At 50.6% G+C, this 14,738-nt stretch overlaps 1 protein-coding gene across 3 annotated transcripts; it reads right to left on the bottom strand.

The window, feature by feature from the left end:
* Positions 1-576: 576 nt before the first annotated feature.
* On the bottom strand, positions 577-9,602 carry CDKN1A (cyclin dependent kinase inhibitor 1A). 3 transcript variants are annotated; one of them, XM_004379410.2, is made up of 3 exons: positions 9,490-9,602; positions 3,904-4,359; positions 577-1,963 (listed from the first exon to the last, which is right to left on the bottom strand). In XM_004379410.2, exons 2-3 carry the CDS (start codon positions 4,346-4,348, stop codon positions 1,914-1,916), a joined length of 495 nt encoding a protein of 164 aa, XP_004379467.1. In that variant the 5' UTR covers positions 4,349-4,359; positions 9,490-9,602; the 3' UTR covers positions 577-1,913. The 3 variants fall into 3 exon arrangements, with proteins under 3 accessions (XP_004379467.1, XP_023589908.1, XP_023589909.1); XM_023734140.1 differs by lacking the exon at positions 577-1,963 and having other exon boundaries at positions 3,353-4,359; XM_023734141.1 differs by lacking the exons at positions 577-1,963; positions 9,490-9,602 and adding an exon at positions 8,438-8,462 and having other exon boundaries at positions 3,353-4,359.
* Between the last annotated feature and the right edge of the window lie 5,136 nt (positions 9,603-14,738).

Genomic DNA, 14,738 nt, shown 5'->3' with positions numbered 1-14,738 from the left:
AAAAATTACCCAATGTCATGGATTGAACTGTGTCCCCCCAAAAAAGTATCAATTTGGCTGGGCCATGATCCCCAGTATTGTGTGATCATCCACCATTTTGTCATTTGATGTGATTTTCCTATGTGTTGTAAATCCTGCCTCAATGATGTTAATGAGGGGGGATGGGCAGCAGTTGTGTTGATGAGGCAGGACTCAGTCTACGGATTGGATTGTGTCCTGAGACCGTTTCTTTTGGGATATAAGAGAGAAGCAAGCAGAGACAAGGGGACCTCATACCACCAAGAAAGCAGTGCCAGTAGCAGAGTGCATCCTTTGGACCCCGGGTTCCTGCGTGGAGAAGCTCCTAGTCCAGGGGAAGATTGATGAGAAGGACCTTTCTCCAGAGACAACAGAAAGAGAAAGACTTCCCCTGGAGCTGACACCCTGAATTTGGACTTTTAGCCTACTTTACTGTGAGGAAACAAATTTCTCTTTGTTAAAGTCATCCACTTGTGGTATTTCTGTTATAGCAGCACTAGATAACTAAGACACCCAATAAGCAAGATATACATGGGCTTACTTGTGTTGGCTTAGTAATCTGTAGTGCACAATTTCAAAGATGTGGTGAAACCCATGTAAATTGTGCACTACAGATTAGTAAATTAACACAAGTAAGCCCATGTGTACCCCGCTTACTGTAAGCCCGTGCGTACCATGTTTACTGGTTAACCTGCTCCTGTGCCCCCTCATACACATACTCTTAACAGAGAGAGATCCTTGCTCAAGGAGGCCTGTCCAACCACCTAGGGTCCCCACCCCCCGAGCTAAAAGAGGAGATGGTCGCTGCTTGAGCTGCTTGAGTTAGAACTTGGAATCCCTTCTTCAAATGTGCCCCTTCCCCATCCAGTCCACTGAGATGAGGAGAGCAGGCATCCTGGAACTGCCACCCAGAGCCGGGAGGGTACTAGAGGGAAAGAATAGAAGGAGGGGAGAGGAGCAGAAAGGGACTTGAGAGACCAGCGGGAAAAGAGCTGGGGCTCCTAAAAAAAGGCTGGGGGAGCCAGCAGGTTTGGGGATCAAACATTGAGGCTGGCCCCCCTGGAGAGGGCAGAGGGGGCCTGTGGGGAAATGAGGGTGGTTTGCTACAGGACCCTACCTTCCTGCTGCCTTCCCAGGACAGAGTAGGTTATCATGGGCCAGGAGGGTGCCAAGTCCCTAGCCCTGTTCCTAGGCTGTGCCACTTCAAGTTTACCCTTCCCAACCTTAGAGGAGGTAAGGAGACCCCAAAGTTTCTGATGATGCTCCATTCTTCTGGGCCTCTTAAAAGTGCTATCTGTTTACTTCTCAAATGATAAAGGATTTAGGTCTCAGAATTCAGGAGATGGGTGGAATTTCATAACACCCATGAGACAGTGAGTGGGGGGAGCCATGCCCCTCCAGAGGTGAGGGTGAAGGAAGAAGCAGCTGGCATGAAGCCAGTCCCCCCTTACCTCCAGAAGAGAAGACATGAAGAGCATAGGATGAGGAAGTTTTAAATAAGGATTCATATAATAAAAAATACCTGGCGCTCTGACGGGCCTACCATTCTGCTGTCTACTTATTTTCTTAAATAATTCTAATGCCAGTGGCTGGGGGTGGGGGTGGGAATCAGGGTATATACATGAGGAGGAGTTTAAATTAAAACACAAATAATAATTAAGACACACAAACTGAAGGACTACCGCATTTTCGCAAATAACACACCCACATAAATAATGCACCCACACACGTAATGCGCACGGTGTGCCTAGGAAAATAATGTGCGAGGGGATTGCACGGTTGGTAAAAAATCATACAACGTGCATGCTATTTGCGTAAAATACGGTAAGTCAAAGGACGTGGAAGGGGCCATGGGGGCCCCCTGGTTCCAGGAACGCCATGCCTCTGTGGGTGAGTTAAGGCTTCCTCTTGGAGAAGACCAGCCGACGTTTGGAGTGGTAGAAATCTGAGGAGAGAGAACAAAGGTCAGCATGTCCAGAGGAAGGGGGTACACAACAGAGCCACCCAACCAAGGCAAACCGCATAGGGGTCACTGCCAAGTACAGGGAAGAACTCTGGGAACCTCCACTCTGACTCCCAGGGATGCATTTACAGGCATTCATTTCACAGATACGATTGGTAAGTGGACCTACATCCATGGGTCTGCTCTAGAGCGAAGCAGCTCAGTACTGTAGCCTTGAGTCATACGTGATTACTTAAATTAAAATCAAATCAAATTAAAAATTCAATTCCTCAGTCACACTGTTGTTATTGTGTGCTATCAAGTGGATTCTGACTCATAGTGACCTTATATGACAGAGGAGAACTGCCCCATAGGGTTTCCTAGGCTGTAATCTTTATGGGAGCAGATTGCCAGGTCTTTTCTCCTGCTCCTGTGGAGCGGCTAGTGGGTTTGAACGGCTCTTTTTGGGGTTAGCAGCTGAGCGCTTAACCATCACACCACCAGGGCTCCTTACAGTCACACTAGTCACATGTTAAGTGTCCAACATCCTCCTGTGGCTAGTGGCTGCCACACTGGACGACATAGATACAGAACATTTCCATCCTTGCAAAGAGTTCTATTGGACAGCGCTGCTCTAGAGATTCAACTAGATAATTCATGGGAAGCGTTCTGCACAGTGTCTGGCTCATAGAAATGTTAGCTATTATTATTACATTATTACTTATTCTGATCCAGCTGCAGATTTGCTCTGGGACCCTTGGCTTCGCCTCCCTGAGCCTCAGTTTCCAGTGTAAAATGAGGATAATGCTGGCCTGGTGCTGTAAGGATTAAATGAAATGTTTTCTACAAAGGCCTTGGTCCAGGGCCTGGCATAGTGTATGCTCAGATGTTAGCATTATTCATTCATTATTTATCAAGCACCTACGGTGTGCCAGACATTGTTCTGAGTGCTGGGGATTCAGCAATGAACAAGACAGATACAGATCCCTTTCTCGTGGAGCTGATATTCTAGTGGGGGAGACAGACAATATCAAGATAGGGAAGTAGCTGTTGAGAGATAGTAAAAAGTGCTACAGAGGATAAAATAAGCAGGGAAGGGGGACAGGAAGTGTGTGTGTGTGTGTGTGTGTGTTAGGGAGGAGAAGTGAAGTTTGGATAGGGTGGCCCGGAAATCATTATCATTAATCTCCTCTCCACTGCAAACTCACTATGGAATCTTAGGCAAATTACTACCTCTCTGAGCCGTGCAGAGCCCTGGTGGTGCAGTGGTTAAGAACTCGGCTGCTAACCAAAAGGCCAGCAGTTTGAATCCACCAGCCACTGCTTGGAAACCCTAACGGGCAGTTCTAGCCTGTCCTATAGGGTCGTTATGGGTCAGAATCAACTCCACAGGAACAGGTTTGGTTTTTGGTTTTCTGAGCCTTGCTTCCTTGCCTGTAAAATGGCAGTTAAGAATGTCTTACGGCACAGGATTGCTATAAGGACTAAATAAAATCCACCTCAGAAGTTTAGCAAAGGGCCAGGCATATAATAAAACCAACCAGTTGCCATTGAGTCTGCTTCAACTCATGGCAACCCCACGTATGTCAGTGTAAAATCGTGGTCCATATGGTTTTCAAATGGCCGATTTTTCAGAAGTAGATTGCCAGGCCTTTCTTCCAAGGTGCCCCTGGGTGGACTCAAACTTCCAATCTTTCAATTAGCAACTGAGAACATTAACTGTTTGTACCACCCAGGGACTCCCGGTATTTAATAAGTTCCCAATTAATGTTAGCTAGTCAGTCATGGCTGCAGGCTTGTTGTGTGACCTCAGGCAATTCACTTCCCCTCTCCAGGCCTCTTTTCCCCTTTGCCTAATAAGCAAGAAGAATCAAACAGATTGGCTCTTTGGGTCTCAGTTATGCTGTTCCCAGTAGTACCCTCTTCCCTACACCTGTCCTCACCTGTCATGCTGGTCTGTCCCCGCTTCCGGCCCCGAGGTGCACCAGGCCCACCTGGGGACACTTCAGGCCGCTCAGGGGAATGAGGCACGAGGGTACAGGACAGCGATAGGTCCACGTGGTCCCCTTGGGCCATCCCCTGAAGCAAGACAGTTGAGGTGCAGGGCCGCTTGCCCCCTCCCAGGTCGTCCCAGGCCCCCCGAGGCCCTGGAGGCAGGTAGAACTTCGGCAGGCCAAGGCCCTGCACAGGCTCCCAGGCATAGTTGCCCTCCAGCGGTGTCTCGGTGACAAAGTCGAAGTTCCAACGTGCACGGGCCTCTTGCAAACAGTCCGCCATTAGCGCATCACAGTCTCGGCGCAGCTGCTCTTCATCAACGGGGCCGAAGAGGCGGCGACACACCTTGCTGCTGCATGGGATCTGAGGGATGTCCCCTGACGGCTCCGACATGGTGCCTGTAGCTGAGACATAAGTATGGCCCAGGTCACTAAGGAAATTGGACCCTCCCTTAGCCAGCCATGCTTTGTTGTGTGACCTCAGATGAGGCCCATCTCTAGGCCTCTCCTGCCCACACCCCTCCCAGAACATGAGGTAAGAAGGTGTCTCTGGTTTCCTCCAGCTGACTTTCCACCACTTCCTTCCCACAGGCCCTAGACCCATCAAAAGGCACTGGGTGGGCCCAGGGCTCAGGCAGCCCGACGCCTCCAAGGTCACTGGGGGAGTAGGCCACTGAAGGGTAGGTTTATGTCAACAAAGACAGGTTTACTGGAATAGCAAGGAACAGAGTCCTGTTTACCACCAGGTATTATCAGCTAAAATCAATTTGTTTTCCCCCCTGAGGTGCCCCTGGAAGGTGTGAATGCCCCAAATATGTGTGAATTGCCAGAGTCCAGCAGTTTCCCAATCCAGCCAAGAGGTCAATTCTCAAATGAATAAATAGACTGATGGCTCCTCCCACGACTGGACATTAGCAAGTCCTTGTGAGGTAACCCTGCTCTGCAACTTAAAAAAAAAACAAAAAACTGTTGCCCACACTGACTGCTCTGACAGGGATCACAGTAGAGGGTCCCGGATAGAGCTGCAGAAAAATGTAGAACAAGATTCTAACTCACAAAAAAAGGTGAGACTTACTGGCCTGACAGAGACTGGAGAAACCCCAAGAGAGTACGGCCCCTGGACACCCTTCTAGCTCAGTAATGAAGTCACTCCGGAGGTGCTGCCTTCAGCCAAAGATTAGATAGGCCCATAAAACAAAATGAGACTAAAGTACACACTAGCCCAGGGGCAAGGACTAGAAGGTGGGAAGGGACAGGAAAGCTGGTAATAGGGAATCCAAGGTCCAGATGGGAGAGTGTTGACATGTTGTGGGGTTGTTAATGTCATAAAATAATCCGTGTACTAACTGTTTAATGAGAAGGTAGCTTGTTCTGTAAACCTTCATCTAAAGTACAGAAAAAAAAGTTGCCTGTCAAGTCAATTCCAACTCACAGTATAAGTACCCCAACTCATATATAAGTACCCCGGAATTTGGGGTCGGGAAGATTTGGGTTTTAGTCCTGGCTCAACCAGTTACTTCCTAAAACTTTAGCATGTGACTTAATGTCTCTGGGCCTCAGTTTCCTCATCTGTAAATTGGTGGTGCATGAAAGTTCAAAGAGCTTGGCTGTGGAAGCATGCTCAGGCAATTGGTCGGTGAGTCCCTCCAGGGAAGCCAGATGGAACAGAGTTGAGAGACTGTATCTTCATGGTCAGAACGAGAGCTCTGGAGCCAGATTGCCTGGGTTGGAATCTAGGCTCTGCTTGGTGACCGTGGACAAGTGACTTAACCACTCTGGGCTCTAGTTGCTTTATCTGTAAAACTGGGACAGTAATAGTGAATGTCTCAGCCAGTAAGTGTTAAGGATTAACTGAGTTAATGTAGGTAACATGCTTAGACCAACACCTGGTATACTGAAGTGATTGGAAAACGGCAAGCACTGTATCTCTCTGCCTTCAGTTCTGGTTGAGCCTCCTCCTGCCTCCTCCCCATCATTCTCACTCCCCCCGCCTCGCCTCCCCCCACTACCACCAGCTATCAGCTCCTTCAGACAGCAGCTGACAGGTGCTGTGGGCTGAGGGCCTTTCCCAAGAATGTCATCAGGCGGATGGCCTGGGGCTGAGGAGGGGCTGGGCGGGACAAGGCAGGGTCATGATTTCTCCAGGGCTGAGCCACATCCTGCCAGACACATCAGGTGATCTGAAGTCTAGACACCTCACAGTCCTTGCCCTGCCCTGCGTTGCCTGCACAAGAAACCCGTTTTGCAGGCAGGGAAAACTCAGGTGGCTGGTCTACCCAGCTCCTCTCCTCCCACTTCAGGAGAGGGAAAGCTGAGGGTGAGTTTGCCCATAAGGGGAGCCCTTTTTACAGATGAGGAAACCAAGACTCAGAGAAGTTAAGTAACTTGCCCAAGGTCACTCAGCAGCCACACATCCTCGGCAGGGACTGGGTTTTTCTGGGCACAAGTCCTGATTTGCAGACTCTGAGAATGAAAGCTCTGCTGAGTGGCCTCCTGGGGCAGGAATCTGGACCCAGTGCCACATCTACTCCCTCCTCTCACGAGGAGCAGGGGTCCACAACTTCAAGTCTCAGCTGATTGGGCAGGGTGTAAAGGGCAGGTGCTCAAAGAGATACAAATCTTGCCCCCAAATCACACAACTAAAAAGGGCAAGGACCACTGCCTCATAGAAGGGTCACACAGTGCCGTGGGCAGAGCCCTCAAATAACTTTTGTCCACTCTCTTCAGGGCAGGGGCTGAGATTTATTTATGTGTTTTTACTTGCCAGGGGCTGGTCTAAGCACTTTACAAATATTAATCTTCCTAAAACATGGGTATATATTAGCTCCTTTTCACAGAAGAGGAAACCAAGGCTCAGAGATGTTAAGTAACCTGTCCCAGGTCACACAGCATACAAGTAGATTTGAAGTCATGCCTGTCTAGGATTTAAATCCAGGCCTGTTTGCCCTGAGTTCTGTGCTTTCGGCCCCTACACCCTATTCTTTCTCCAATTTTGAGGTTTCTTAACCAGATATGCCCATCAGAATTACCTGGGGTGGCTTTTTCAAAATATACATTGATGACCCTCCTTGCCTAGACCATCTTAACCCATATCGAAGTGGTTTCAAGCAAGTGTTTGGCACAGCTCCCCAAGAGACTCTGAAGGGCTCTCTTGGGGTGTCAGCGAGGGGGCACAGGAGGGCTGAAGTGGGGATTCTGAGTGTCTTGATGCCGCACTGGCACAAGGAGGAGGAGCTGGCTTTATCAGGGAGCTGGACATTCCCTGGCTTCTAGGAGCTGAAGATGGGTCCTGCAGGTACCCTCTCCCCTTCTACCACTCGTTCCCTGATGGCTCTCACGGGCCTCTCCATCCCCATCAAAATCAGCTCTCACGCCCACTATCTTAACTCCCAGCTCAGAAAAAACATAAACCCTCGTTTTACGAACAAGATTAGCTTTCCTTGTTGGCCTGTGTGTTTTAGACCAAATCCTAATGGTGACACCTCAGCAATATTTTAATCCCCAGGTAAATAGTAAGCGCTCAGTAAATACTGTTGAACCAATAGGGTACTCTTTTTAAGTGGTGATAGAGGAAGAGCGACGTTGGAGCAGCACAGCGGTAGCGGCGGGAAGGAAAGGCGGGCGAAGCCTGATTCCGTTGGAAGGTGTGTTTGCTATTTTTGCCAGGGCCGGGAGGGGGCGCTGATCTCCAGGAAATCACGCGCAGGGTGGGAGGTGCGTGGGCAGAGCCTTAAACAGCGGGAGGGACAAATTGTGATGAGTCAGTTTCCTGCAAAGCTCTCCCGCCAGCCAGAACTCCGCTTCCACTCCTGCTGCGCGTCACCCTGGGGTAGGGAAGGAGGAGATTGCGAGGGAGGGGCCGGGGGCCGCGAACACGTCACGCTAAACCGGCCCCGCTTCCTAAACCCCCACCGCTGCTGGGAAACCGCGCGCTCTTGCGCCGTCTCACACACGTACAAACACACACACACACACACACACACACGCACACACGCACGCACGCACAGGCGCGCCGAGATCTGGCCCCTCCACCTTATCTCCACGCCCAAAGCACGGGATGAGTCAGATCCCTGGAAAATAAAAATAGACGGGAACAACGAAAATAAAACCGCTCGAATGTCCTCCCCGAAACGCGACGTGGAGAGAGGGAGACAGGGAAGGAACTACCCCGGTGCCCCAAAGTACCAAACCCAGTAACAAGATTCTTTTCCGGACAAGAGGGGCGCAAGGGTCCACCGGGTGCTCAGGACAGTTCCCCAAATGACTCTGGTGGTGCCAGTGGTCCGTGGTCCGCGCTAGCCAGCTGCGCCCGAGGGTGACTCGCTCTCCTGCTCCTCTCAACCCTTTGGCCCTCGAAGAGGGAGTTTTGGGGTATGCGGGGCGGGGGGGCTCGAGTCCCTCGATGCAGATGACAGTGCGTGAGCAGCGTCCGAACCCTCGGAAGCCCAACCCCGCAAAGATGCGCCCCCTCCCCACCTCCCACCTGGGTGTGGGCTGCGCGCCCCGGCTCAGCTCTGGCCCCGGAGTCCAGCGTCCCATCCCGAGGACAGGCTGGGCGGGGTTCTCTCGGCGGCGGTGGTGGGAAAGGGGTGGGTGAGTCCCCTGCGCTTCTCCGACTGACCGAGAACCCGTACAGCACAGGACTGCGGCTCCGGGTTTCCGCGGGCGCGCCGCGCGGCAGGGGCCGGACACCAGGTTCTGGACCTCTTAGTGCCCCGGCTTCCCTCGGAACACGCTGTGCCAGCCAAGTAGGTCACTGTGCTGATGGAGGACTGCGATCGCGGAGGGGCGGGAGGCTTCTGGGGCGCCCCCGCCCCCCAGCCCGGGCGGGGTTCTGATTTCACCCAGACCGCTCCTCGGGGTCTCCTTGTCACCATGAGTCACCTCCTCATTTGTTCTTAAGGGACGTGTCCTGGCATGTTCCTGAGGGCCGGGGACACAGCCTGCGCTGACCTCAGCGCCAAGGGGGTGTCGGACACCGCGGCGTCGGGGATCTGGACCTCAGGGGCCTGGGTCCAGGAGGCACCAGTTGGATACGAAAGCCCGAGAGTCGTCCCGGGGCGGAGCCCACTTGAACCTGCTCCGCTTTCCCCGGGCGTCCCCCGCACGGCCCGCAGCGTCTGGGACCTCTTCCCCACGCCGCGAGCCAGCGGCGGCGGGGGTCGAGAGCGCTCCCCTATCGCCGCAAGCTCCTAGGGCGGCCCCACCCACGCCTTTCCTCGCCCCAGCAGGAGTTTCAGCCGGGAGAGCGCGGGCAGAGGATACCCCGTACTCGTTCCACCGCCCCCCCGCCCCCCGCCTTGAGACTCCGATACATCCCGACCCCCGTCACACGCATACTTACACTCGAGCGCGTAAAGCCCAGAGCACAGACACACGCCCGTCATTCACCTGCAGCAGAAACAAATGTGAACCCAGCACACACACACTCCTGCGGACACACACACACACGGACACATGCGGATACACACGCAGACACACTCAGTTCAGGGTCGCCGGCCAGGGGTCTGTTCTTGCCGGTTGTGTCTCCCTCACCTCGTTTGAATGTCTCGGTGTCTCTGCGAATCCGCGCCGGGCTCCGGATCTCTGAGGCAATGACTCCGACAGCCGTTCACACCTCAGCTGGTGCTGAAGTCCTCCGTCTTGATATAGCCAAGGCTCGGGCACGCCTCGGGAGGCGGGACCTGCCCCTCGGCCCACCGAGCCGCCGGGGACCGCCCTCCGCGGGAACCCAGGCGGTTCAGCGCCGGAGTCTGGGCGGGGTTCCAGGCCCGGGGACTGCTGTAGGTCTCCGAACCCTGCGAGCTGCAGGGGGCGCGTCCCCTCGCGCGCCTGGGTTTGCGCGCTCTACACATTTCTCCAGGAATTGAGCCACAAATCCGGCTTTTTCCAGTTGGAGAGTGAGTGGGCGCTCCGCAGGAGGGGGACGGCGTTGTTAGGATGAATCCCCCTCCTCCCTTCTCGCCCACCGCTGATCCACTCTAGGCAAGGACTTACCCAACACAGCTAAAAAGATCATGAGGAGTGGCATTAATAAATAATATTCCATAAATAATAAAAATTATGTACCTCACTTTGTAATTCCCAGAAAAGCCCCACTCTCCTACCGCAGTTCCCACGGAGTTCTCTCTAGACCACCTCTCCTCGAAGCACATTGGGGCAACCAGATACACTAACAAGCATCTTTGAGGCCAGACAGTATTCAATCCCCTTTATTTCAAGATGAGGAAACAGACTCAGTGAACCTAAGGGATACAAAACCGTTGCTTGTCAAGTGCCTCAGAGAAAGAGGGAACTGGGGACACTCTTCAGAAGGCCCAACATGGTCTCCAGGAAAATCGGAAAATCGAACCAACCTCCCCTCCTCTTCCTCTCCCTGCTTCTCACCTCAACAGAAGACTAACCACTGATTACAGCACATGTGATGTTTAAGAAGGGGAGAAGATCATTATGCACTTTTAAGAATTACCTATATGGGATCAAAGGGACAATAGCAACTGGAAAAATTAAATTAATAGGAATTAAATTAAATAGGAACTTAGGGGGCAGTGAGTTTATGTTAACTCAGAAATGAAGGATGAGAATGGATGCACAGCTCTGAGAATGTAATCAATGTCACTGAATTGTACATGTAGAAATGGTTGAATTAGTGTATGTTTTGCTGGGTATATTCTCAACCACACAACAAAATTTAAAAAAGAAAAAGAAGAGAAGGATTTGGTGGGTGAGTTATCTCCTGGATATTCCCCCACACACCTCCCATTTACCACGGGGGAAACTGAGGCTCCAAGAATCTAAGTGACACAACTAGGTCACACAGTTGGAACTCAGGTTTTTACCTCCTGCCATGGTTCTGCCTGATGTCTTCTCTGCTTCAGTGACTCTAGAATCAGGGGAACTCTCCAGGACCCCTCATTTCCAGGCAGCTAACTGAGGTAACACTACTGAAGGACAATTCTAGAAGTGTCCACTAGTGTTTGTGACAGATATAGAAGCAAGTGAGATGTCCAGCTGTTCCCACTCACCCTCACATTTTAGCCTTCCTTGTACCCCACCTTTGCCTCCTCCCTTCACCTGAAGTATTTGCAGTTTCTGCTTTAAAAAATATTACAAAACATGATGAACATAATTAATGTCACTGAACTGTACATGTGAAGATAGTTGAAATGGCAAACGTTTTGTTACCTATTATTTACCACAAAAAAAGAATTTTTTGTTTAAAATATTGCAGAGAATGGAGTGTAAATCTGAACACAAATCTCATTAAAAAATAGAATCCAGGCTCTTGGAAGGGCTATGATTACTGACATCTAGGGCTGTTGAGTGTCTGGAAATCTCTGCCCAGACATGCCCAGTCTTCCTCTAACGCAGCTGACCTCAGGGAACAGGCTTCCTCCTCTACTGCTAGGATGGGAGCTCCAGTAGAAGTGGGAGGGTACCGCCTCAAACCCCCTCCTCTGTCTTAACCTCAAGTCAGGCCAGAATTGTAGCTGGACCTCAGGAGGGTCCCAGAGAAGTTGAGATCCCAGGACCGCCTCCCCCTAGTGCCTGCCCCCACCTCCCTTCTACCCACATCATTCAAGTGCTGGGTTGTCAAATGTCCAGCAGAGGACAAGCACATCCTCCTACTGCCTTGAATCCCCCCAGCTTTTGGGCATTTCAAATAGACTTGACATTGTCTGTCTGTTTACTTTGGAATTTTTCTTTTTTTTTAATGAAGGCTTGTATTGAATTATTTAGAGTTTTGTGGTACTGAGCTTCACAATGAAATAATTCTTTCTGTTGTTGTTATTGGGAAGTGATTTTTTTTTTTTTTTTTGATAGCTTCTAGCTCCCTACCACCACCATAATGGAATTCAACAAATATTTAGTAATCACCTACTAAGTGTCTAGTATTGTTAAGCACATAAAAAAAAAAAATGTTTGCAGCATGTAGCCAGGCACATCCTTCAGGGAAGGATTTCTGTGTTGAAGAGGGCAAAGGAGCAGCTTGTCAGAGGTCACAAGAGCTGATTCTCACCTTGCATGCACGTGCGTGTGTGCGCACGCGCGCGCGCACACACACACACACACACACACACACACACACACCCCTGTGCCAGATCCCAAACTAATCCCAAGAAATCTACTGCAAACTATATTTTCTGTCCAGAGAAACTCAGGCCCCTGAGAGAAGACTCTGACCCATGGAGGCCAAGGTCTCCCTGGGGTCTCTGGGGGTTCTCTATCTCCTACCACCCTCTCCCACCCCAAAGTAGGTAGCCAAGGACAGAACAGTCACCAGCCTCTTCTATGCCATGGCTCAACTTGTTGGGACATGTCCCTGAGGGCCAGAGGGCTGAATGGGGCCATAGCCTGCTGCCCAGGCATGCTCCCCAGGAGGCAAGTGGCTCAAGGATGGAAGGAGGCTCAGTCTAGAAGACAGGAGACTCCAGGCCAACCCCCTATCCCCACCCAGCAGGCTCCAGATAATGGAGAGGAAAGGTGGAAAGCGCAGGCCTGAGGAAAGAGGATGTGAGGAGGGCCGCATGGTGGCTGCTGGAGCTACCCAGGAAGGGAGAGGAAGTTCTGGGTATAGTGTCACCCTTTCTCAGAAGAGGCCTGGGGAGTCCCGAACAGGGACAGCCAGCTTTCAGAGGAATTCACCTCCACCCAGGCTCCCAAGAAGTGAGACCCCAGAGAAGCAGAACAGAGATACTACATTACCGAGCAGAATAAGTAAGCCCTGCTTGTTTTTAAGAAGAATGAGATTGGGAGCCCCCACCCTGATCTGACTGGGGGCTTTATGCAACCAGCACAAGGGACTGACCATACAGTGAGGCACAGAAATTTGTGACAGAACTGGTGCCACATGAACACTTCTAGTCTCCTAGTTTACTGCCAAAGCCTGAAATTTCACCATTAGAAATTAATCCTTTGGCTTCGATTTGGTTCTTTGTTAAATAAGATCATACGGCCAAAGTGCTCAGCATAGTGAAATCACTTCATGAATTTTAGTTGTAATTATTGCTATAGTACAAACACTCTCAGAGAAGGCATCCTTTGGAGTTTAGTAATCATTTGCACTTTAGTGAGTGTCTTTGGTATGTTTCCCAGAAAACACTCTGAGGTAGAGATTTTCATGCAGGAGGTTTTTTGGAAAGTGCATTCAGGATCAACACGTATGGGAGTGTAAAGAAAACAAGATTCAGCAGAAGGAGGAATTGGGCTGTGATAAAGGCTGACCCCACTGGGAGCTCTGGAACTAGGGTGGCTCTGCAGAGTTGCTGAATTGAGGCAAGGGGGCTGTTGTGACCAGTGGCTTGTGGGGACAGAGGGGTGGCAAGGGAGCTCCCTTATCTGAGGCCAATTTCTGAAGAAGGACTTAGTTGTGAGTGTCAACAGCCAACACTTCAGACCGGGTCCTTCAGAGGGTTCTGGGTGGCACAGCTCAGTGTGAATGAGTTAATTAGATCATTTAGGGACTAACCTGTCGCCATTGAGTCGATTCTGACTCATAACAACACTATAGGACAGAGTAGAACTGCCCTATAGTGTTTCCAAGGCTGCAGTCTTCACGGAAGCAGACTGCCACATCTTTCTCCTCTGGAGAGGCTGATGAGTTCAAACTGCTGATCTTTTGGTTAGTAGCTGAGTGCTTTAACCACCAGGGTTCCTTTAGGGACTAGAAGGAGGCAAGGAAATGCTATGGACAGAGACCACCTGAGGGGCAAAGGGACCCCTGTGCTTTTGCTCGTATTATTCTTCCTGGAATGAGTTTCCCTGATCAACCTACCCCACCTCCACTCCTTTCTCTGCCTGTTGAACTCCTTCTGATCCTTTGTGATCCAACCCACATGACCCCTTGGCGTTGAAGCCTTCTAGGGCTCTTTTCGGCTCCCAGGGCTCCTGGGGAGCAAGCCTCTGAGCTGTGCTTTGCTGGCCTGCTTGGTGTTCATGCTTAGTGCATCCTTGGAGCTGGGGACGTGGGGGCGCTGAGCTCATATTTTATTTATCTTTGTACCTTTGAGCCCTAACATCCTCAGCCTGGAGCTCAGGTAATATTTATGCAAGGACCATTTCTGGCCTGTACTCTGAGGTTAGGCTTCAGTGCCCCTGTTTCTGAGCCCTCTCTTTTATATTCATCCATCCATTCATTCGTTTAAAAAATAATAACACCCACTGCGTCATCCCCATGATCAGTTTCGGATCAGACCGTTGTGATTTGTAAGGTTTTCGTTCTTAACCTGAGAATTAGAACATTGCAAATCACTGACACCTTCCTGTGTATTCCTCTCCTATCCTGTCCCCTCCCTTCCTTGCCCTGAAGTAAACAATATCTTGAATGTTTTGCTTAACTTTCCTTTGTTTTAAATAGTTTTATCACATGTGGCCAAGAGAGTGATAATAAAAAATAAAAAATAAAAAATAAAAAAACAGTTGCCAACGAGTTGATTACAACTCATAGTGACCCTATAGGACAGAGTGAACTGCCCCACAGCGTTTCCAAGAAGCAGCTGGTGGATTTGAACTGCCGACCTTTTGGTTAGCAGCTGAGCTCTTAACCACTGTGCCACCAGGGCTCCAAGACAGTAATGCTCACCATTTTTCTATGTGCTCTCCTACATTTCCCAGCTCCCCTCCTTGTAGTTAGGTGGGGCCATGTGACTATTTCTGACCAAATCATTGTCTGATTTTTGGAAGTAGATCACCAGGCCTTTCTTCCTACTCCATCTTAGTGTGAAAGCTCTGCTGAAACCTGTTCAGCATCATATCAACATGCAGCCTCCACTGACAGTTGGGTG

This window comes from Trichechus manatus, unplaced genomic scaffold (genome assembly GCF_000243295.1).
Source record: "Trichechus manatus latirostris isolate Lorelei unplaced genomic scaffold, TriManLat1.0 scaffold00065, whole genome shotgun sequence".
NCBI classification, from domain to species: Eukaryota; Metazoa; Chordata; class Mammalia; order Sirenia; family Trichechidae; genus Trichechus; species Trichechus manatus.
The sequence above is the reverse complement of the archived record's forward strand: the minus strand, read 5'-3'. Positions and strand labels throughout refer to the sequence as shown.

What these genes read in the sequence shown, in the direction of transcription:
- CDKN1A (XM_023734140.1), bottom strand. Translation starts at nt 4,348, where the DNA reads ATGTCGGAGCCGTCAGGGGACATCCCTCAGATCCCATGCAGCAGCAAG.